The sequence below is a fragment of the Aedes albopictus genome, chromosome 2 (genome assembly GCF_035046485.1).
Source record: "Aedes albopictus strain Foshan chromosome 2, AalbF5, whole genome shotgun sequence".
Classification (NCBI taxonomy): Eukaryota; Metazoa; Arthropoda; class Insecta; order Diptera; family Culicidae; genus Aedes; species Aedes albopictus.
Window position 1 is genome coordinate 281,134,838 of NC_085137.1, and position 25,729 is coordinate 281,160,566.

General features: G+C 39.8%; 1 protein-coding gene across 6 annotated transcripts in view; it reads right to left on the reverse strand.

Moving 5' to 3' along the window:
* Window positions 1-19,670: 19,670 nt before the first annotated feature.
* The window catches only part of LOC109415021 (uncharacterized), a 74,836-nt gene continuing 68,777 nt past the window's right edge, over window positions 19,671-25,729 (reverse strand). For 3 of the 6 annotated variants that reach the window (XM_062851909.1, XM_029873116.2, XM_029873120.2), the window contains 3 exons: window positions 23,663-24,089; window positions 21,898-21,968; window positions 19,671-21,842 (listed from right to left, as the gene is read on the reverse strand). In XM_062851909.1, the coding sequence (XP_062707893.1) occupies window positions 20,999-21,842; window positions 21,898-21,968; window positions 23,663-24,089 (1,342 nt within the window). In that variant the 3' untranslated portion in view covers window positions 19,671-20,998. The remainder of the gene's footprint in view (window positions 21,843-21,897; window positions 21,969-23,662; window positions 24,090-25,729) is intronic. The other 3 variants (XM_029873119.2, XM_029873117.2, XM_029873118.2) reach the window with 3 other exon arrangements.

Sequence of the window (25,729 nt, forward strand, 5' to 3'; positions counted from 1 at the left end):
AAGTTTTCCGAAATAATAATTCTCGGGCACGGAAATGAAATGCTCACTTGATCCGGTGTTGCGTATAGAGAATATAATTTTCCTGAGATATACATACATTCAAATTAGTTAATTTATAATTTTTCATCAGAAGTGTATTCTTTTTGTCGTGCGCTTTTAGTGTTGCGAACCCCTGTTAATATGCTCAGGTGGCTCATTATATATAGCTATATGAGGATTAAAGTAATGATTTGTGATTACTCACGTTTAGATCCCTTACAGTCGGCTGTAGTATCGAGTTCAGTTGGAAGTCCGATCTGGAAAGGTGGCGATTCTTGGGATCGGTCAGAGGTAGGGAACCGTTCACATTTTAGGTTACCCGGTGACAGGTCAGAAACCTGTCACTCCATTGTCATCTCCCATCACGGCCGCAGTCTTGTTCACAAGGTTGCGAACAATATAGAGACCGCGAAAATAGATGCGCGCTGGCCGAATGGGATTGGCCAACAGTCGCTTCACATTGCTCGATTCCGGGCAATGAGAAAGCGGACACTCTGGCTCAGGTGGCCGCTAGCGAAGGCGATATTTACGAGTGTCAAATCGCCTTCGACGATTTTTTTGCATTGGACCGTAAGGAGACCCTGATCAGCTGACAACACAAATGGTTGCACAGATAGGTTGCGCAGATGTCATATAAGCTATGGTTCGAAGGGTTAGATTTAGGCCGCGATTTAATTCATGTAATGTGTAAGTATCGGGTCAACCAATCGGAAGCGTCTTAGAGACTCCCCGATTCAACTGCCTCAGGGTCGGCACGCTTACCTAAGTTTACCGCGGGACAGGGAACTTTCGCATTCGATTTAGGGGTGATCAATAAGCACTTCACTAAAACAAGGCCTATATTTCGGTTTGTGGGTTTCTTGGGCACTGTGCACACTTTATTACCTTACTCCTTTCTATCCTCACTCCTCCCCATTTTCTTATATTCTATCTAACCTTTTTCTACTGTTCGGGCCCCTTTCTCTGCAACAACCTCCTTTCTCCTCACCGCCGGCTGCCGGTATTCCTTCCTTCGGAATACGTGGTACCGCAGGTTCTTCAGGCCACGTCTGGCCGCGGATCTAGCCTTGAGGTGGCTTTGGGGTACTGCTGCAGCTGAATCTGGACCCACCTGCACGTCCTAGGCTGCCGATATTGGACGGATCGGACTTCGGCCAACAACGCTGCTGGAATCTACCCGGTTGAAGCACTAGTACGTGGTAGGGCTGTTGTAAAACGGTTGGTAGCTTCACACTGAAACTACGGGGTCCTGATAAAATGGGTGGATGAAAATGGGTGTGAAAATCAGGACAACGTCGGGTGATTGAACTCCGTTACCTGATGTCCTTTTGATCCACGCTCACACACTTCACCACTCTTCTAATCCTTGAACTTGGTTCACCTCAAACTTTCTTTTTACAAGCTTGGCTCACTGATTCGTTTTGAATTTAAAACTTTCTGTCTGGCTTGAACAACGTCTACCGGGTAAATGAAAGACTTTGGCTCTTTCACAAGGCTTCAAGGTCCATGACCTCGGCCCTCGGTCATTGCCTTTTTGAAGTGCATCCTTCGTAAGGGCCCATTACGCCACCCCTTATGGCCGCCCATAGCTGCATCGTCTTCGACCTCTGGCGGTGGGTTGTGGAAGTTCGGTGGAAGGTATACAGCGTTTAAAGTGGTTTGCCTACTACTGTACTAGCTGTATGCGAAGTGGGGTACTACTGGGGGGAATACCTATTTCTAACACGAAATCTAGGGGGGGTGGGGGTAAGACGGACCGGGTGGGTAAGACGGACCACCGACTAGTTCTGGCACTTAAGAGCTGAAATTTGACTTTCTTTTACGATTAACTCTATCTTTTTATCAGTTGATGATTATTGAACCACTCCATGAGAGAATACATATGTCAAAAGTGCAAAAAATAATCAATCATTTACCAGCCTACACGCTTTTGTACTGGGATCTAATTTTGAGGCGGCAATAAATAAGCTTTTTAACATTAAATTGCTAAGTTTTTGCATTTTATTTTGAGTTTCCCAGTAGTTTTAAACTGTTCCATCCTATACACAACGACATTCAGGTAAATTTCCTGGATTATAAATAACGGTGGTGGAATGAATATTTTGCGTTGTGTGGGGGTAAGACGGCCCGCCTTGAGGGTGGGTAAGACGGACAGTGTTGGGGTTACTTTGATAGTACCGTAAGAAATACATTAAGACCCACACATTGTTCACAGATTGGAATCTATGGAGTACAAAAATGATTGTGGAAGTCGTATAAAGCATTTCATATTGATTTTTTATTCAAAAATTGATTTTATTAGAATTTTTGTTGTTGGAACTGTTTGAACTTTGTAAAATTACCAGAGCATTGCATACTGTTAGGCGTTTATCAGTCTATGGAGGTTTCCAATTAACAAAATAGATTTTAATTAGCAGAAACACGTTTCGCTAAGAGATTTAAGGCCAAATTTAGATTCTACTATGATTGATCTGCCGAATACAAACGGCCACAAACATCATTTAACACTATTAGAGGCGTATTAGCTAAATTTCCAAACGTGTCCATCTTACCCACCCTACCGGTCCGTCTTACCCACACTGTTGAAAAACATACATTTGGAGATCACTTTTTAATTATCTCAAAAGTCATGGAAAATCAAATTTTATTGCAAAATCAGCTTGCAGACTGTAAAGTACCTTAGTTGAAGTATATAGTATGGAGATAAAATTTTAATTATCGCATTGTTTACACTGTCAAAATAGAGTGTTTACTAAACATGTCACAACACAACACAACACACACACTTTTTCTTTTGTTTTGCCTTGCGACTGTCATGCGGCGGTATGCTTTGCGAGCGTATGACCGTCGCAGAACTCTAATAAGAGATAAGCACGACAATAACAAACTAAACACTTACAAATGTGTCGGCTGATGTCCAACCACTATTTGTTAAACTTACATACCTTCCGTATAGTCTATTTTACGAAACGACAACAGTGCTGATATTGATATTAACACTCACGGGCTTGGGCGCAACCTCCTGTCAAATTTTCATTCATGAAATGAGCGATCAGCTGATCCGAAACGTCTCGTAAAATGGCTCATTGGGCTATCGGAAAGCAATTTTTGTGTCTGCGGCATGGTTTACCAGGGTATCGTATGGGGTATCGTATGCAATGAGTATCATGAAATTCTCCGGGTTCGAAGCAAACAACAGAAACCTGTTAAAGAAGTGTTGGCAGGCCTTAATTTGGAATATATGAATCTCTGAAGTCAGAGTTTAACGTAATACGTTCCTTATCTTAGTTGTACGCCATTCAGTTTTGTAATTAGCCCATGTCTGTCGTCGTCCCCTTCCGTTTGTTCACTTCTTGTCGTTATCTACCGATACCAACGCCGATGATTCCGTTACTGATTAGGACATTTTTTCCCATCAATGTCTTTAATAGAAGTTAGCAAATAATTCCTCTAAATCCCTCCTTTCCCATTTTAAATTTGTGTTGTCTCTAACCTCAAATCAGCCGCGAGTAATTCGCCCCCCCCCCCCCCCCCCAAACTAACATACACGATGTTCAATAAGTTCGGATAAATCATAAAACTTGAATTAATTTCACATCTGTAATTCTGATTTTCAAAGTAAATGAATTTATTGAAAGGTCATATAAGACTGATCAAATACAGCGAACAACATTCAGATGTATCTGAAGTTTGTTAGCTCCGACACGCTAGAATAATTTTCAAAAAGTTGCTGATGTTACAGAAGTCTAAAACGGTGACTTTTGAGTGAACATCTCACTATAGTTAACATCTCACTATATACTAAATTAAAATAACTAAATTAATAGACAAAAGCATTACACTGCTATTTCAGTGATGAAATAGCGATAAATTTGCAGTATAGTCAAATTGTGCTTGTTTCTATTAAAAAGGCATAAATACATTATACACTACCCGCCAATATTGAGGGATTTGCTCAAAAGTGCACGCGGCCTATCGCTTCCGAAAGGTACAGCCGCGATTTTCACTCCCAGTTTACTTCATCCTTATGGGAAATAACATTGCGGCATTTCCTACGGTGCGGCTGTTCCTTTCGAAAACGATAGACCGCGTGAACTTTTGTGCAAAGCCCCTTTTTGAAACATTTCAACGACCGCGCGGTGTTTACGTTTCAAGAAATCTGACAATAATATGGAATCGTTGCAATACTCTGTATTGCAGCACCCAAAAAGTTTGGCATCACCTAAAATAAGGAGAAAAAATGGACTGATCCTAGAACCAATTAGGTTGTGGGTACGAGTTGCATTTTCAAAGCGAATTAGGGGGGTCATACATGGTTCGTACCTCAAAGGCGTGAAATAATCACATTTCAGGGTGATGCAATACTTTTTGGGGTGCTGCAATATTCAGTATGAGTGTTGCAATGCGCGATTCCATATTTATGGCGGGTAGTGTATATGTAAAGCCAATTTTGGTCCAAATTTGCCACAATAGGGATATAATCAAGTTTAGGAAAAGAAATGCATTAAACTGAGATGTAACGCAGCAAGGCTACAAAACAAAAATTATTAAAACAGGTACAGCGACAATGGACTACCCGCTTGGCGCATACCCACAGTTGATCAGCAGGAGTAAATCCATTTAATTTTGTATGGTGAAAAGCGTCTAAACTTGAATTACTTGAAATAGAAAGCTTTTACTGAAAAAATATTTGGTAGGCTTAATAGTAGTCACCATTGTGCACAACCACTACCAAATATTTTTTCGAATAATGTATTCCACTTCGATAAACGATTGTGTTCAGGAAGAACAATGAATTAACTACATCGGCTGTTTTTCTACTCTCCGCATTGACCAATGTGGCGCTAGCTTCTATGCGCGAAAAATCGCTAAAAGTAAATCGAAAAAATATTGTATGGCGAATAGCATCTAAAGGCGTATTTCTAGAAGTGGAACACATTATTCGAAAAAATATTTGGTAGCGGTTGTGAATAATGATGACCGGTTTGGTGCCTACCAAATATTTTTTTGGTAAAAGCATGTCATTTCGAGAAATTTGAGTTTAGATGCTTTTCGCCATACAAAATAAAATTGATTTACTCCTGCTGATCAACTGTGGCCGCGCGCCAAGCTGGTAGTCCATTGCTACCTGGAAGGCGATCAAACGAGTCATTCGCATTCTGTTTGATATGACTGATAACTACGTAGAGGAAGATGCTCGAAAACGACTCACTCAAAGTGCAAATTTTCGGTAATACCAATCCGTGTGTTCAATTATGATTTAATTGTCGTTGGGGAAGCGGTGCCTGTACGATAGGCAAACAGTTCCAAACAATAAATAAATCTCTTTCGCTCGTCGTACATATGTACAACAGAGAAGGTTATATTTGCGGTTAATGGGAAGATGATATAGATCGATGAGATTAGAATTGAACCTTATGACAACTAAAATGCCGAGTCATTAATTGGCTCGGTAGTTTAGTGAGTAAAGCACTTGTCTAGCGAATAAGGGTCGTGAGTTCAAATCTCACCTGAGCTGTGGATTTTTTCCCAATTTAATCAATAATCTACCCATCTGTACATTAGTATGGGACACGCTTGTATGGAAAAAATAAATCCTCGCTCCAGTCGACTTTTTAGATCCCAGCGCCATCGGTGAAACTATAATTTAGCAATTTAGCAAGTGGTTCAAAGTTTTCATAGGATTTACTATGGGAAAAGTTTTATCAGCAGCACTGTAGCTGCTGCCTTGGCTGCTGCTGTTTCTGGGGGTGGTGATGCCACCCGCCACCTCATGCAGCAACGGCAGCAGCAGTGCTGCTGATAAACCAAAACAAAAAGCCGTTCGTTGGATCACTAATCGGTAATAAATCAATAACTTTTTCCACAAGCATCCAATGGACTACCCGCTTTGCGCGCAGCCACAGTTGATCAGCAGGAGTAAATCAATTTAATTTTGTATGGCGAAATGCATCTAAACTTGAATTACTTGAAATACAAAGCTTTTCCCGAAAAAATATTTGGTAGGCTTAATAGTGGTTACCATTGTGCACAACCACTACCAAATATTTTTTTGAATAATGTGTTCCACTTTGAAGAATTTGCCTTTAGATGGTATTCGCCATACAATATTTTTGCGATTTACTTTTAGCGATTTTTCGCGCATAGAAGCTAGCGCCACATTGGTCGATGCGGAGAGTAGGAAAACAGCCGATGTAGTTAATTAATGAATTATCTACATCGGCTGTTTTCCTACTCTCCGCATCGACCAATGTGGCGCTAGCTTCTATGCGCGAAAAATCGCTAAAAGTATATCGCAAAAATATTGTATGGCGAATATCATCTAAAGGCAAATTTATCGAAGTGGAATACGTTATTAACTACATCGGCTGTTTTCCTACTCTCCACATCGACCAATGTGGCGCTAGCTTCTATGCGCGAAAAATCGCTAAAAGTAAATCGCAAAAATATTGTATGGCGAATAGCATCTAAAGGTAAATTTCTCGAAGTGGAATACATTATTCGAAAAAATATTTGGTAGTGGTTGTGCACAATGGTGACTACTATTAAGCCTACCAAATATTTTTTCAGTAAAAGCTTTCTATTTCAAGTAATTCAAGTTTAGATGCTTTTCACCATACAAAATAAAATGGATTTACTCCTGCTGATCAACTGTGGGTGTGCGCCAAGCGGGTAGTCCATTGGATGCTTGTGGAAAAAGTTATTGATTTATTACCGATTAGTGATCCAACGAACGGCTTTTTGTTTTGTTTTATCAGCAGCACTGTAGCTGCTGCCTTGGCTGCTGCTGTTTCTGGGGGTGGTGATGCCACCCGCCACCTCATGCAGCAACGGCAGCAGCAGTGCTGCTGATAAATCAAAACAAAAAGCCGTTCGTTGGATCACTAATCGGTAATAAATCAATAACTTTTTCCACAAGCATCCAATGGACTACCCGCTTTGCGCGCAGCCACAGTTGATCAGCAGGAGTAAATCAATTTATTTTTGTATGGCGAAATGCATCTAAACTTGAATTACTTGAAATACAAAGCTTTTCCCGAAAAAATATTTGGTAGGCTTAATAGTGGTCACCATTATGCACAACAACTACCAAATATTTTTTCGAATAATATGTTCCACTTTGAAGAATTTGCCTTTAGATGGTATTCGCCATACAATATTTTTGCGATTTACTTTTAGCGATTTTTCGCGCATAGAAGCTAGCGCCACATTGGTCGAAGCGGAGAGTAGGAAAACAGTCGATGTAGTTAATTCATTAAGGAGACAAGGGGCGACCTCTGGGAATTTTTATCTGAAAATGTAACTTTTCTCATAGTAAATCCTATGGAACCTTGAACCGCTTGCGCTAAATTATAGTTTCACCGATTGCGCTGAAATTTTGCACAGTTCATATGGGATCTAAATGGAATCAAAAAAGTCGACTGGAGTGAGAATTTGATGTTTGTCCCATACTACTGTACATATGTACGTTGAGTTATTTGAAATTCATAACTGACCGTATCGTAGCCGACCGTAAGTGTAGCCTGTGATTACAATTTAGTGCATTTTTCTATGTTGCGTGCGTTTCACCCACCTACACCACTATGTTTTGCATCATTTTATTTTGTTTATTTAAGTTCAAAAATTAACTTCGAATTCAATTAGGAAAATAATTTCATAAGATATTGTACGGTGAGACATTTCCCCCCCGATCTCCCCCCGCCCCAACACACAAAATCGTTGTTCCTAAGAATTACACTACACAAAGCACGCCTCGAAGCAAAAAAAAACAAGAATATTATAATTCAAAAGAGATCAACGGAACGGCATCTAAATAAAACACGTCTGCTTCATTCAACAGATGAAACATGTCTATTTCTTCTATTCGGCACATCATTCAATTTGGGTTACTACTGGTTAATCATTGGTAACTCATTCTCTAAAAGGTGATATTAAACCCTCACAACAGGCTCCAGTTGCACTTTCTTCACGTCTGGAAAGGATCAATGATGTCATCAATGCCAAAATCAATAAAAAAATCCACAAATGATAACAGATTGCATTCCAATTATATTCTGAGAATTTTATTGAAAAACTCTAGTCTTACACATCATACGACTTCTTTTTAAAATTGGCAGTAAATTAGTGTTGTTCAATTTCTGAATATGTGTCATAGTATTTGATTTACTCACATATCATTGCTTTTTATATTTACCTCAAAAATATAACTAGTGGATATCGCTCTAAATAAGAAAGAATGAAATAAACAGTTCGATGTTTCCATTTCTCAACTTTAAGATGTAATAATTTGTTAACTTGTTTGAGCTACGACCTAGTTATATATAGTATTCAATCACTCTAAAATTTAGAGCTATCCAACGATATCGTGTTAAGTTACGACGGAGATTGCCTATAGCAAGTTGTTTTTTCGATCATTTTGATCAATCAATTTGAGTAGTATAAAATCTAAATAAAAATATAACAAACATACAAATCGGCATTGCCGAAATTGATAATGTTGACCAACAAGCAATATGATTCATGTTTCAACTCAATATTCAAATTAACAGCACGGGTATACAGACGTTATGCTTTTATAATCGTACCACAGTGATTAAATGCACTGTATACGAAAACTGTCTGATTTTTCACGTACTTTTTTGGGTGAGCGGTTACTAGAATACATTATATTAATCAGCGCTTTTTTTAGCCCAATAGTTGCTCCAAAATGCTCAACGTTTTGTGTTTTAAATTTATATCCAGTAAATGTTAAATAATATTGCCACAGACAAACAGACGTAACACTTGCGAAATTTCCATCGACCACGCTTTTAACGATCATTTTAAATCTTCATAGTTGTAGCCAGGGGGCTACATCGTCGAAATCAAAACATGACGCTGAAAGCGAGCACCCATCAGCATCATAGGGACGCCGACGACGGGTACATTCACAACAAGAACAACATCCAAGCGCATCGCTTCATCCGTCCTTCTTGCCGCTTTCTTCGACGCAACGACGGGTAGCGGGTCATTTTCACACCGACCGGGATTCAATGAATGAATGAATTAACTACATCGGCTGTTTTCCTACTCTCCGCATCGACCAATGTGGCGCTAGCTTCTATGCGCGAAAAATCGCTAAAAGTAAATCGCAAAAATATTGTATGGCGAATACCATCTAAAGGCAAATTATTCAAAGTGGAACACATTATTCAAAAAAATATTTGGTAGTGGTTGTGCACAATGGTGACCACTATTAAGCCTACCCAATATTTTTTCGGGAAAAGCTTTGTATTTCAAATAATTTAAGTTTAGATGCATTTCGCCATACAAAATTAAATCAAATTTAACGAAGTGGAATACATTATTTGAAAAAATATTTGGTAGTGGTTGTGCACAATGGTGACTACTATTAAGCCTACCAAATATTTTTTCAGTGAAAGCTTTCTATTTCAAGTAATTCAAGTTTAGATGCTTTTCACCATACAACATGAAATTGATTTACTCCTGCTGATCAACTGTGGGTGTGCGCCAAGCGGGTAGTCCATTGCCTAAAATGTATGCTAACATTACACAGATTAACCGACTGTTGCACTCATTAAATGAGTTATAACAGAGAAATTCATTCGATGTTGAACGGGCTTGCGTGAGCGTGACCATGTGAGTGTGAAACATAAGGGGTATTCACCAAGCAGATTAAATGAATTAACTACATCGGCTGTTTTCCTACTCTCCGCATCGTCCAATGTGGCGCTAGCTTCTATGTGCGAAAAATCGCTAAAAGTAAATCGCAAAAATATTGTATGGCGAATACCATCTAAAGGCAAATTCTTCAAAATGGAACACATTATTCGAAAAAATATTTGGTAGTGGTTGTGCACAAAGGTGACCACTATTAAGCCTACCAAATATTTTTTCGGGAAAAGCTTTGTATTTCAAGTAATTCAAGTTTAGATGCATTTCGCCATACAAAATTAAATTGATTTACTCCTGCTGATCAACTGTGGCTGCGCGCAAAGCGGGTAGTCCATTGCTGCGTAAGCCATGATTTTCTGCTTATTTGAAATGTTTCATGATTTTGCAAATGAAATAATCGAAGATTGCCTTGGTGATCGCGACGTTTAATCAGTTTAAGGTGTCATAATGTATCACGAAGCTTTCAAACGAATCATTGACAATTTGCTTTTCAATGATTGTTTGCCTCGCGTTTTTTAAGTGATAAAAAACTGTAAATTCTTCACCAACGCAGCAGAAAAAGTATCATCGTAATCACTGCGAGTGAGCAAATAGAGTGATACTTTTTCATACGAATATTCACTTTGGTTGCAGAGAATTATCACTTTTAAATTTCGAGCCTCATATCCAACATGGCTGCCGATGCTGATGATGCCGTAAGAAGCCTTAATCAGTTTGCGCTGTTAAGTGAATCCCCCTATAGTATTTAGCATCTGCGACGACGGAGCACCGTCGGTTCATCGGTGACGATGACAGTCGAACTGGGCGACGACACGACGGCGTCTTGTTTCCATTGACGAGTGAAAACATTGTTTACAAACCTCATCTGAAAATTTCAATTCTAGACGAACATTTGAAAAGGACCTATCTGTTTTTTTTGTAAACAAACATGCTTCTGTCGCTGCAGGGCCCATCTGCATCCACCCACGCACATCACCACCCTTAACAGATAGCTTGAAGAACACTCTTTCTGATAAGGGTGTTGATGTGCGTAGGGAGATGCAGATAGGCCCTACAGAAACAAAAACATGTTTGTTTACGCAAAGCAGATAGGCCCTTTTGAAATGTTCGTCTAGAATTAAATTGAAAATGTAGGGCCCTGGTTGTAGCTTTCACAATCGGAGGCGCGCGCATCGTTTTTCTTTGCGTTTCCCGAATAAAAAATACAGTAGAAAAACCGAACGTTGTATTGTAACAGTACTATTTAAAACCATATTTTTACAATAGACACCACTGTAAAAATAAAAATACAAAAACAATAAAATGTAATGTAGAACCCAATACAGTATATTGTAAATAAGATTTTTACAATATACTATACGGGTGGTTAAGTATCGTAACAATATAAAAAAATATTTTTCTCCATATATATTTTTTTGCAAAACCATACATTATATTGTAAATGAATTGTTATAAATACTGATACATGGGTTTTAATAAACCGTACATTGTATGGTACACATATGGTTTCAAACAATAAAATGTACCGTAAATATATTGTTTTCAATTGTAGTTTCACTACTGGTTATACATTTGATTAAATGGTTTTGGAATGGTTCTCTTTTGTTATGTTATATTGGTTTACATTACATAAACCATATAATGTTATATTATCTTGTCAATTTCCTCCTGTTAAGGACAGACTTAATAGAATCCCAAAATGGCCGGCACAATGGCCGACTTTGAAACCTACTCACGATTTTGAGGGCACAAATCTCTTCGTAAATAAAACCAGTGCCCCTGAGCTTCTTATTTTAAGCTTATTGCAAGTGAGCAAGAACAGAATAATTAAATGCACTGTTGTTTGATGCTTGTTTCTTGACATTTGTGCGTCTGAAGTTCTCATGCACTGTTGAAGCGGGATTTCAAGACGTTTGTCCTTAATGGCATCTTAGGCTTACTAGCATTATGAGGATGCGCTTTGGGAATTCTTCAGAGCGGTTTTGGATAACCCTTCATATTGGATCGCCCACGTCTAAGTCTGAGTCGAGGTCTGAGTAGTCTCTGATTGCATTAACAGTTGAAGCTTAGGCTCCCATGCCCCACCAGCCAGATAACTGGGTTTCGCAAACTAAGCATTATTTGTGGCAACACTTTAAGCGGCATGATGGAACTATGCCGAGCGCGCTAAGTATTATTAGACCACTAATGTAGTTGCATGAAGTGGGTGACGAGGTACATAAGTATCATTACAGCGTGCTTAACCGTTATTGCAATATTGAGGCTCCAGTTTGACTAATGGTTGAAATACACGGAAATACATAACTCATGAGAAAACTGTCAAGTTCGATTCAAGTACAAGTTAGGTTAAAAAGCGAACCCGCAGACTAACCTATATTAAAAGTCATTTCAGTGTTCAGTCCAGTCCATGTGTTAAAGATGGCTCTACGTCAAAGATAAAGTTTGTCAATCGCATTTGATTCGATTGTGGTCGAAGGCAAGTTCACATGAGAGAAGAGGAGAAAATTCCCCTAAATGCAAATACAGAAATAATAGTGTTGAACTCATCCACTGATTTACGATAATCTGACCTGCATCATTCCGGGTTGGCCTACATTCGTATTTCTCTCATCGCACTCTACACACCTAGCCCGCCATATCTCTTGGACCCCTGCTTGGACCTGCAGTTCTTAGAATAGGACATTTGGTTGACCACTGATTTAAACATGTTATTGATTTTCATTTGATGTTTCAACTTATTCACTTTTTTCTCTTTCCTATGAAAGCTTTCCTTTGCATCAAAAAAGTCACAAACATCAACAAAACAAAGCACGGAAAAAATGTTAAACTGAATAAATCTGGTGTTCGATTTGAATAGGTCGAACCTGCATATGAATCACAGCAAACATACGACCTATTCAAATCGAACACCTGAAGTAATTAAAAATTCACGGAAAAATGTTTCGGAAAAGTGAATGGTTCAAACGTAAGAAAAACAGTATAATATATTGTTACATAAAAATCCAATGTAAATGTATAGTATAGCGAACCATTTCATCACAATACACTTTATTGTAGCTGGTACACTGTATGGTGCAGAAATGGTTTTCACCATACACCCTATGGTTAGTTTTTATCCGGGTTGACATTTCACACTAACGCTTGTTGACGATATTGCACAATGAGTTCCGAAGCAACGATCAACCGAGCCGGTTGGTCATCGGGCTCACACAAAAATCAAAGTTAAAGTTAACTAAACACTCGAACCTAAAACTACAAGAACTAATAAATACCATATTTATTTGAACAAGAACCAATATAATACATCCACCGATCCAAAGATTGGTGCCTAAAGACGATTTTCGTCAAAAAACCACTTAAACAACCAAATTGGCTGATCGCCAGCCGAACTGACAGAACACGTTACGACAAGACTTGGCACTATAGTCTTTCAGTAGACTGCCAACCCTGAGGAAAAAGAAGAAAAAGATATTGCACAACGCTGTGTTTCGTGAAATATTTCCACCAGGTGATGGTAGTGTAAAGTGGACAACGGATTGTCTCGCAAATTGTTCCAGGTGTAACGTCTGTTTGTCTGTGACATTGCTTTCATCTAATTCATGTTGTCCAGAAATATCCACCATGAAAAAAAATAATTTGGCTTTTTGGAACTTTTATGGAAAAGTTCATTTAATTAATTCAGATATTTCAGTTGTTAGCTCATTATAAAAGAATAGTGAAATGTATTTTATTCAATTAGTTTCATTCATTGTAATAGCTGGTCAACTTTAATCCAAGCAACTATCATGGGCCATTTTACCACGAACAAAGTGGAGGTTTGAATCAAATTTGATAAATATCTAAAAAAAATGATCAAATTTAGTCCATAAGAATATTATCTCTAGGGATGGAAGCATTCACTTGTACTCAGATACACTCATTTTCTATTCTCTCAGCTCAGAAGCCTGTAATCAGAAACAGTGGATGGCGGAGTTTTACTTTGCAGTGGATACGCAGTCTTTACTCTTAAAACGGGTTTATTGTTTACCCAAAGTTTCGGCACAGTCGATCCTCAAAAGCATTACTTTGTAGTGGAGAGTCGCCTTCATTGGTCTCTTACGGCTTCAATGTGCGTTTGCAGCCCTTACTCTATTTGGCGAACTTTTAGATAAAACTGTAAAGTAAAACCCTCCATACACTGTTTTTGTTTCTGAGCTGAGATATTAGCAAGTAAATATCAGTTTGGTTTCTGCTTTCGGCAAGTGCAGACGCACGCAAATGTGCTCTCGTACCCAAGGGGACGGCATCCAATTTTTTCACTATGGAGTTTGACAGGTTGGATTGTGCCTCTTTACGCGGAGCATAAATTTATGCTCCAGCCAAAATAATCACCAACACAGTCGTGAAATTTGAATGTTTACCTTTTTTACGAGGGATATCGGTGCAAAACGCTCACATCACATTAGATCTCATAAAAGTGTTGATCATAAAAAAGCTGCATTATTTAATAATTTTCAATTTGAGAGTGTCGATGTTTAGGTAAATTTCCTACAGAGAATGATAATTCTTTGTGAAAAGGCACACAATACCTCTTTTTGCAAACTTTGCTCGTCAAAGTGCGTTTTTCCTTATTTTCTCCCGCTGCTGTATAGAGTGAATGTTGGTGTTAGTGTGCTCTGGTTGCCCATGATAAGCGGCAACAAAAGCAGATCACCGTAGCATCCCCGTGCTCGTACCGCCGCACCGGTTTATCTTTTTCAATAGCTCTTGCAAATAAATTGCGCGCGCTTTGTTCCACGGTTGTGAACTCTTTGTTGTTCGTTTTCGGTGCTTGCTGTGACGATGGCAATGGATGGAAATGATGAAATTGTGAACACGGTACAATTTCGTTTTCCCGTGGCTAGTCCCAGACCATCATGGGCTGAAATTGCATGTTTCGTTAAACAGCTGGACGGGAATGTACTGGACATTGAATCCACGTACAGAACGGCACAGGAGCGCTCCCTTTTCATTAAGTTTGTTTCTCGGGAGGCAATGACGAAGAAGAACTCGGAACGGAGAGTATTTCAAACGTGGAGGTGCAAATGACGATCGCGGGCAGTAACATGCACTATGTTCGTGTGTTCGACCTGCCATCGGAGGTCAATGACGAAAAGTTGTCCCTCGCTCTGGGCGAATACGGAAAAGTGGAACGGTTGGTCCGAGAGAAATTTCCTGCGGAACTAGGATTGGGCCATGTGTATACTGGGGTGCGCGGAGCATACATGGATGTCAAAAAAAAATCCCGCCAGCGGTATTTGTCTGTAATCGAAAGGGGCATGTCTTCTACGACGGGCTCAAAGATACTTGCTTTCTTTGCAAAGCCATAGGACATCGGAAGGACTCCTGTCCACTGCGACAATCCCAGTATAACCAGAAGCGGCCCGGATCGTATGCAGATGTAGTTGCCGGTCAGCCAATCGTGTCTGGAGAGCAGGAATTATTCGAAGTTCCAGAGGTCATCGAAATCATTGAGGAAGATATCATTGAAGAAACAGCGGAAACAACGGATGCGGAAGAGCAAGAGGAACCAAACGAAACTAAAAACGAACGAGAGCGGGAAGCACGCCGAAAGGAAGGCATCGAAACATTGAAAGAGGTTGCAAATGCGATCACCGAAGCGATTGGAAAACAACAGGCATCTCAACGTCGAGCTCAGTTTGCTTCATCAGGTTTGAAGGAACACTCGCGCCCGAAGAAGTTATGTGCTCGAAAGAGCCTATATTGATATTTTTACTTGTAATTTGAATGTAACTTTTATTGTATTACTATTCATCAGCAATCGGCTCAGTAAAGTTTTTCATTAAACAAGCGAGCCTTCAAATAAATAATATGGAAAAAAATTAGCAAGTAAATATATCTGAGTACAAGTCAGTGTGTTCATCCCTGATTATCGCTAATGTATTCCAGCTAGGTAGTCTTTAAACACGTCGAAAAATACACAAATCGAATGCTTTAGTGAAGACTTCGGAGCCGGAGAATATTGTGTATGCATCGGTTTATGCATTCTATCAAAACTGTTTTATGCATTCCACAAAAAAAATGAAAGTCTGAGCTTATCTTTTTAATTAAATTAGATTGTTTTATTAAATGACTAAAAACTGTAAAAAAACTTCTTTATTTTTAGTTATTTGATCCACAAACCATGGAACGTAATCTAATATTGTATAATAAGCAAATGTAAAGTGAACTGGTTCAATGTTGTTAAACTAGTCTGTAAAAGTGTTTATGTACTGACCCTGTCAGTGTCGGCATATTGCCACATCTTTGTAGATGTCCAAGTATTACATTTTTTATTACAGTTGCTGGAAGATAACTTATGACGTTATTATCATTCATTAAGTACATACAGGAAAATCTATCTATTCTTAAAATAATAATTTAATAAAATGGTGGCTCATCAAGTAACAATAAATAATAAAATAAATAAAATTTCATCAGACCCAACCCTCTACCAAACAATCACAGATGAGTTCAGTGATCATAGAAAAAATACGAGCATTGAGATTTAAATTTGCATTGACTTTAGTATGGGAAAACTTTGTTTTGCTTTTATCTCATAAGGAGGATAAATTTGGCTAAAATTATGCAACCGATTACGTTAAAGCGTAGGGCCCATAAAGCTACAGCTATAAAGGCGTGGGTATTCAGCACGACCGTGAGGGTGGCGGGTTCGATTCCCTGTCGGCCCTGGAACTTTTCGCAATGGAAATTTTCTCGATTTCCTTGTGCATAGTGTACATTCGTGCCTGCCACACGATATACACATGCAAAATGGTCATTGGCAGAGGAAGTTCTCAGTTAATAACTATGGAAGTGCTCATGGTAAACTAAGCGGATAAACAGGCTTTGTCCCAGTGGGGACGTCCACACAGGGTTATGTGCTGTACTTTTAAATTACAACGAAATATGAAGATAGAAAAAAAACGAACGGTAATGGGGAATGTCAAACAGAAGCGGAAACAGCAGATCCGCCTCTTTTGGGAGAAAAACGCTGCCTGGAAGAAACGGAGATTCACCCACGCATCAAATACACCATGTACAAAACACTAATAAATGCTAATAAGACCGCTGATCACGACCGCTGGACACGAGACATGGACCATGCTCGAGGAGGACCTGCAAGCACTTGGTGTTTTCGAACGACGTGTGCTAAGGACGATCTTCGGCAGCGTGCAGGAGAACGGTGTGTGGCGTTGCACTTTACAGCGCACCCAGCATCCACGGTGGCCAAAGCCGGAAGGATACGGTGGGCCGGATGTGTTGCAAGAACAACAACCCTGCAAAGCCGGTGTTTGCTACTGGTCCGGTTGGCACAAGAATTTTTTTTTTTTTTTTATCTGTATTAACGAGATTTTTAGCCCTAGGCTAGTTCATCTCGGGACCCACGCTTTACTTCCCTTCCGAAGGAAGCACTCACATTTTGCGAGTTTGTCGGGAGTGGGATTCGATCCCAGGTCCTCGGCGTGATAGTCAAGCGTTCTAACCATCACACCAGGTCCGCTCCCTGGCACAAGAAGGCGTGGATCGTGATCTGACGAACACTGGGCGCGACCGAGGATGGAGAGCCGTGTATTATGGAGAAATATTGTTGATTCAGTTTTATCTTGAATTTGTTGTAACACTAAATAAATGAAATGATGGAAGAAACGGATTGCTGTACCAATAAACACGTAAGTCCGACCAGAGGCTCACCGCACCCCGCAGCGGCTTCGTGGGACAAGTCAAAATCGACAGAGATAAAGGTGGAAGCCTGTTGACGGACGGACGTCAGATTATTGAAAGGTGGAAGCGGCACTTCAATGAGCACCTGAATTGCGTGGAGAATTTAGGCACAGTAGACCATGGGAACAACCAGCTTCCACGCTGAGAAAGGTTAAGGATGCCATTCACCAGCTTAAAAGCAGCAAAGCGGCTGGTAAGGACGGTAACGCAGAACTTATAAAGAAAAGTTGGCCACCTGTCTGCACCGGTTAGAAGTCAATATCTGGGAAACCGAACAGCTACCGGAAGAGTGGAAGGTAGGGATAATCTGTACCATCTACAAGAAAGGCGACAAGTTAATGTGTGAGAACTTTCGAGCGATAACCATTTGAATGCCGCCTAAAGTAAATGAGTTACCAAGCCGGTTTCATCAACGGCCGGTCGACAACGGACCGGATCTTCACCGTGCGGCAAATCCTCCATAAATGCCGTGAATACCAGGTCCCAACGCACATCCTGTTTATCGACTTCAAGGCTGCATACGACAGTATCGACCGCATCTGAGGGGCGACACTAGTTTCCCAAGCCGAAATATCCCAAACAAGTCGAAAACCCCGGTAAAACCCGAAATAGTTTTACGCGTCGCTCGAAAACCCCGAGTGCTTGCAGGTCCTCCTCGAGCATAGTGCACTTGGTGCGTGGGTGAATTTTTTTAGACCGAAGATTCTTCTGGAGCCTGTAGTAGGCACGACTAAATGTACCATGTATAAGACGCTTATAAGACCGGTGGTCGGCACGAGACATGGACCATGCTTGAGGAGGACCCAGGGAGGGCGCAGGCACGTCAAACTCGAACAAACTACGCCTACCTAACATGCATCGAGCGGGCCTTCCCGAACAACACAATGCGATTTCGCGGGCCACCCCCATCGGCAAAAGATTAGCAGTAGGCCTACCTTGCCGCATGCGGGTCCCCTGGGAGGACCTGCAACCACTCGGAGTTTTCGAGCGATACGCGCTAACGACGATCTTCGGCAGCGTGCAGGAAAATGCTGTAAGGCGGCGGATGATGAACCACGAGCACGCTGCATTCTACGGTGAAACAGACATCCTGAGGGCGGTTAAACTGGACGAATACAGTGGGTAACACTGCCTTGACTATTTTGCCTCGTTCGAACTATTTGTTTTTTGAGCGTGACAAATATTTTTGTTTGCCCGGTACCTACACCTTGGTACAAATTTAACTGTCAAAAGTGGTCAAATACAGGGGAAAGACAAAATGATCGGGATAGGCAAAATTTTCACTTTTCAAAAAATGGTCAAAAATCTGAAGCTTTTTGAAAAGTGCATCAAAAAATCTATTTTTTTTACTGTAAGTAGTCTGATGGGTCGCCATCCTTGATTGTGTTTACGTGCCAATAATCGTGCCTAGGACGTGCCGCTGCTACTCGACATCAAAACGAACGAAGTATCGTGATTTCGGGTGAAATTGATCAGTGGGGTGAAATTGATCAACGAGAGGGCCATTTTTAGTTGTTAAAAATAACGCTTTAAACTTGAAACAATTTGTAAAAAATGCCCATCATCTGGCTCAAGAGTTATTGAATGATGAGTTTACATGTTTTACAGCCAATTAGACAAATATTTCTGTATAAAATTCGATATTTTCTGACATTGCGTGTTAGGCGAACTTCAAAGACACTTTCAAACTTTTGTTACCGTAGCTGTATCGCACATGTAATGAATATTCGAATTCTAATTTCTAGCTGCCAAGTATTCGCTAAGCCCGATTTCATCATCAAAAGTTCTATAAATATTGAAATTTATGCATAAAATTGTGTTTTTCTGGAACGAAGATCAATCCCCGGTTTTCCAACATTCCAAATGAAGTCACCGAAGATGAAATTAAAGTGATGGTTTGCGCGACAATATGAGTTGAGAATGTGTTGACTGTCAAACGATTGCTTTCACCGTGGCCATCAATGTACGAATACACTAGTTTTCAGCATTCCTTCAGCAAACGTGAAGGAAAAAAATATACAGTGATATGGAATTTTTTTTCGACTTTCCATACAAGGCTGTCGATTTGAAATTGTTTTTTGTTCTATTTTTAAGCAAAGTTACTCCATTCATACATCTCTTTTTCCGTAAACATAAACAATTCTCCGTTTGAGATAAAAAAAATTACTGTAACTGGCTAACATCTAATATTTCAAATGTACGTTGAGAAAGAATTTTTCTTACTGAAACAAAAACAAATCTTCATTATTTTTGGAAATTTTGCCCAAATTTAAGGACAGACTTGTTAGAATCCTAAAATGGCCCCCACAATGTCCGAGTTTGGCACCTACTCGCGATTTCGAGGGCACAATTCTCTTCGTTAACAAAAATAGCGCACCTGGTCTAATATTAAGCTTATTACAAGTGAGCAAGAACAGAATAATAAAATGCACTGTTGTTTGAAGCTTGCTTCTTGAAATTTGTGTGTCTGAAGTTCTGATGCACTGTTGAAGCGGGATTTCAAGACGTTCGTCCTTAAGGAGAGGAGATAATCAGTCATCACTAATTTGATACAGAAAAATTGTTCGGATGATCCAAACATATTATACTCAGTTTTCTATTTATCCAATGGTGGAGCCTCGTGGCCGTGCGGTTAGCGTCACCAAGCGTATAAACGTACCATGCCATGGCATGAGGGTTCGATTCCCTCTCTGATTGATGAAACTTTTCGCAAGAAATATTTCTTCCTCGTATCCACTGGTGCTCGTAATGTGTGTCGTGTCCGTTGTCTAGTGTTAAGTTTCGTTCAGTGTGTACAGCCTCTGGCTGAAGACGGTGTCCGTGTCTTTAAAAATAGATTGAAAATTCGTTAGCTGCAACGCAAGCTATTTAAATTTTAGAAAATTTCATATTTTTGAAAACTGTAGAGTTGGATTTTAAGGAAAACCCTAAAAACTGCTCTACTTAACATTTTTTGAAGCACGGTCTTGATACATATCAGCAAATTGGTCGTTGATAGAAATTCATGACTTTCGTTTTTTTTTGTAAACTAGTGTTATGTGTGCTTTAAAATCGTCGTGATTCCGTATGGAGACCTTCATTCCGAGCAGGGGAACGTCCATAAATTATGTCACGCAAAAATTGCCCATTTTCTATTATTTACTTAACTCTATTTACTTGGAAATCTAGTATATTCAATTGTCAGATAGTTATTACTTTAGTACACACCGTGAAAAGGCGGATCGAGTCTCCCCATTTTTAAACTACGGCATATTTTTTAAAATTTTCAGGAAATCTTACAATTTGAAATACAACAAACTCATGAAAAATACAAGAAACTTGAAAATAAAATGAATATAGTTGAAAATGAATAATGGGCCTTATTGAATGTTTTGTTAAATTAGTTTTTAAATTTATGTTGTCTGTGCGATTTTAACAAAGACGGAATAAAGAATAATGTCAATATGTTACATTCTGATCACCATTTTATTAAAATAAAATTAAAGCTGATAATAACATGCTTAAATTGCCTTTTCATTTCTACCCAAAGACATTGGCAAGATTAAATTAATTTAGCACTTTGAGTTACATGCGATGTACAACCATCTACTACACGTCGTCTGGCATGTTTGTTGCCCTTGTTCCTTTGTCGAGGTACTTTGCCTTGTCTGTTGCCTTCTTCTGTGACATCTATGGATGATCGTGAGTCGCCATTTTGATTGACTGATTTTAGGATACCTTGATTAAACCCATGAGAGGCATATTTCTCACGTAGTTCCTCGTGTAATTTATCTCGCAAAAGAGCACTACTGGTGTCTGATTCTATGAATGGAGGAGCAAGGCCATGAGCAACTCTCTCACTTATTGGAATTAATCTACGACTTTCATCTCTGGAATATTTCTTATTTTTTACATACAGTTCAGGATTGAGCGGTGACCTCCTGTTTTGTTTCCCTTTTTTCACTGGTAATTCAGGTGGCTTCTCCTCAGATTGACAGTTTTCTATTTTCCCACTAAACGTATCGAACTTATTTGGCGCAACTGCTTCTTTTGTTTCCTTCCCCGAGTATGTATCGAACTTTCCGTCTCCATCTTTAAGTTTACCGAATGTTTCAAACCTGTGCGTAAGGTCTGGAGGCGAATTGGTAATATCTCTACTCAAACGACGCCCAATTGTATCCAATCGCTCACTCAATATACTATCGGTACTGAATCGTCTTACGTTCAGTGTCGAAGGATTCGAATTATGCCGTCCTAATCCGAATATGCTCATTCTAGGGCTGCTTTTTGGTTTCTTTGATGGAGTGATGGACTTGTCTGGAGACGCTTCTGGTATAGCGTCCTTGGTTAACGTCTGCTGCATTGTATCTCGCTCTTGTTGCTGCACTCTGTTTAAGTACATATTTCTATAAAATAGTTACATGCTATTAAATCACTATTCTAGTTTACTTAATTGCATACCTTCTGATTTCCTGAATCATATCAAAAAATTGAGCTTTGCTCTTCCGTCGTCTTCTCTGTTCGTCCTCCTTCTAGGTCCAATTGCGAAAGTTACCATTAAATATACAAATACACCATTATATTTATGAGTAATATTACTAAGTTAAAATGAAAAATCTGGATAAAAAAAACTTATAAAACATTAAACAGTTCAGAAAATGTGCACTACCTACTCGAATAAATAGGTACCAAGAATAGTTTATGATTAAAAGTAGGAAATTTTCAGATGATAATACTGGCAACTAGAATGTTACCCAGAGTTTCTTCTCATTTCTAAATTCTTTTGATCAGATGGTATTCGGCCAAACGACATTCAGCCACACGGCCAAACGAAAAAAAAAACACAATTTGATGATTGTAGGAAATCGCGCCACTTGGGCGGTGGCTTCTATATTCGTCTGTTTTCCACTATAACTCAGTCAAATTTAAACCAATGAATTAACTACATCGGCTGTTTTCCTACTCTCCGCATCGACCAATGTGGCGCTAGCTTCTATGCGCGAAAAATCACTAAAAGTAAATCGCAAAAATATTGTATGGCGAATACAATCTAAAGGCAAATTTCTCGAAGTGTAACACATTATTCGAAAAAATATTTGGTAGTGATTGTGCACAATGGTAACCACTATTAAGGCTACCAAATATATTTTTCGGGAAAAGCTTTCTATTTCAAGTAATTTGAGTTTAGATGCATTTCGCCATACAAAATTAAATTGTTTTACTCCTGCTCATCAACTGTGGCTGCGCGCAAAGCGGGTAGTCCATTGACACAGCTTTTGGAATGTGGTGAGATAGGTATAGTATCTACCCGTGTACAACATTTCAATTGGTTCAAAATTGACTGAGTTATAGTCAGGGCCGGATCTAAGGGGGGGGGGGGGGCGGTGGGACCCGGGCCCCCACATTTTAAGGCCCCCCACAAAACCCTTTTTTGGTTGCTTACATTAACTTTATTTTTCATATTGCTCAAGTACTGTTCGAAAATAAAGAAAAAACATTTTTGCTCCTCTCCCGAGGGGCCCCCATATCCGCTCGGGCCCCGGGCCCCACAATCCTTAATCCGGGCCTGGTTATAGTGGAAAACAGGCGAATATAGAAGCCACCGCCCAAGTGGCGCGATACCCTATTAAGGTTATTCGCTGGCAAATCCGTGATCTGAAGTGCAAGTTATTGGCGATTAAAAGTAGAGGTTATGTCGTGAAAATTTGAAAGTTTGAAAGAGAAATACCAGTTCCCTATCAGTTTAATCATATTTTTTTTTGGTAAATTTATCAATAAAACGATTTTTTTTTACCCGGTTCCCACAAAAATGATTATCTGGAACGACTCAATCATCAAAATACGAAATGGGATTTTACAAAACCTAACCTCGCTTTAGGAGGCCAATAACCTACGCACGTATGGTCGTTAAATCACAGACAAACAAACGTAACACTTAGAACAATTTTCGTAAAATTCCGTTGCTCACTTCACACTACCATCACCAGGTGGAAATGTTTCACGAAACAGCGTTGTGCAATATCGCCAACAGAAGGCGCTAGTGTCATATTCAAAGAAAAACGATGCGCACGCCTCTGGTTGTGAAGGCAACCACAATGAAGATTTAAAATGATCGTTAAAAGCGTGGTCGATGAGAATTTTTTAAGTGTTACGTCTGTTTGTTTGTGGTTACATGCTGCATCTGTGCATTGTGCAATGTGCTTTTAAATTCAAAAGTTTTACTTACCCGCTTGATACTTTTCTGGAACAAGCTAGTTATTTGGCCCTGCCGAATAGTGTGTACCAGCTCTTTGGCGGCGTGATGAGGCGATACTAACTCCACACAGTTTATGAAGCGATACAATTTTTGGCTGAAGAACATTATGTTTCTACTTCTCCATATGGTATTTTTTGGTTGATGCCGCAGTATAGGCAGTGTATACTTGTAGAACAGATGCTCAAAAATTAAAATCAAAAGCCCTAGAATCATGCCTAAGCCGAGTAGCAGGAATACCCCTGCCACAGCTGCCACTCCCAGTGGTTTTGGTTGACCAATTTCGCGATCGAGTTTAAAACAGGCCAAACTTCCGTACCATTTTGCTGTGAGAATGTCCAAATATCCATCACTAGAGTATTTAGATATCAATGCCGAAATAGTCTCCTTCAACGGAAACCTATAAAAAGTAAAAAAAGGTTAGTGTGGAGATTGTTGTATACTTGTATTTACATCTCAACCTCATTTTACGTCTACCATTTGTCAACCAAAAAAAAAAAAAGATCTACAGTGAAGCCAATCATAAAACTAAAAATTTTAATAAGATGTAAATCAATACCTGGATGATTTGTTTTACATAGTTACACCACAGACCACAGACAATTTGTTCAAATACTCAACAGCTGAATGATTTGTTTGAAACAATTACACTACAGACGATAGTTCAAATATTACCCGTTGCAAGAAAATAGAGTGCGAAAAAGGTGCAAAATCGCTAATAGACCTCCGCTGATATGTTTAATGTTTAATGTTATAGTGTCTTCTACAATAAGTGAGCGAATTGGCCAAGGAATATGTAGGGTCTTGTACCATTTGGGCAGGTGTACCTATTTTGGGCACTTGCTGCTATAACTAAGGCTGTGTGTCAATGAATTAACTACATCGGCTGTTTTCCTACTCTCCGCATCGACCAATGTGGCGCTAGCTTCTATGCGCGAAAAATCGCTAAAAGTAAATCGCAAAAAATATTGTATGGCGAATAGAATCTAAAGGCAAATTTATCGAAGTGGAATACATTATTCGAAAAAATATTTGGTAGTGGTTGTGCACAATGGTGACTACTATGTTACCACCCAAAGCGGAAACAATATACCACACCCACTCGAAAGAGGCCAATAAGTCGCAATGATAGGTAGAATTTTTGGGTAGGAGTTTTTATTTACGTGGCATTTTGTGTAAGATGAGGGAAAACAACTAAACCATAAATTTAGGCCCCCTGTCTTTAACATCCACCCCCTTACTACGACCATGGTGAATTGAACGATTCACATCTCTTACTGACTGACACTGTGATTCTAAGAACTTGGTACACCTGGGCAGCTGTCAATGGTTCCGGAAGGGAGATATGAGAGGAGAGTAGGAAAGAAAGGAAGAGAGAGAGATGGGGAAGAGAGTGGACTGGTACGAAGTAACAGGCAGAAAAGAATTAGCGGTCAAGCAGTTCGCACTTACCGGGACCGATCGAGTCGATTAAAAAGAAGTTCGCGTGGTAGCAAGATCAAGTAAAGTTATTTCCAAAAAGCGTGATCCGAAGTTGAGAAGCTGTCGGTGTAAGGAAGTTGTGAACCGATCAACGAGTTTTTCCCCGGGACTGTGACGACGAACCTCCAGACACTCGGTGCACCGAACTATCCCAGGAAGACTGGTGGAAACTGACCGGCGAGCTGTGCACTGGTGACCAACGAGCCGAGCCATCGTTGTGCCACACGCCACGGGTACCGGTAACCGCAGTCATTGAGGTGCGGGCGGTAGTGAGGTCCGGCTGGTTTACCCCGCTCACTATCGCTCAATATCCGATGTGTTGCCCGTCCCGTCCGCGAGTGAAAGTTAGTCCCCTTGGCCAGTGAAAGTTAGTCCTTCAAACGCCGCTGGATAAGTAGACACACCGCACCGAAGCACAGGATTGTCCGACTACGCTATAGCCAACAATATCAAGCCTTCCTGACATCGTGATTAGAGCAGCCAACACCTCACGCGCCCAGTGGTACAAGGACCTCACACGAAAAGAAATTTAATTATTTTCTTCATAAGTTTTTAATA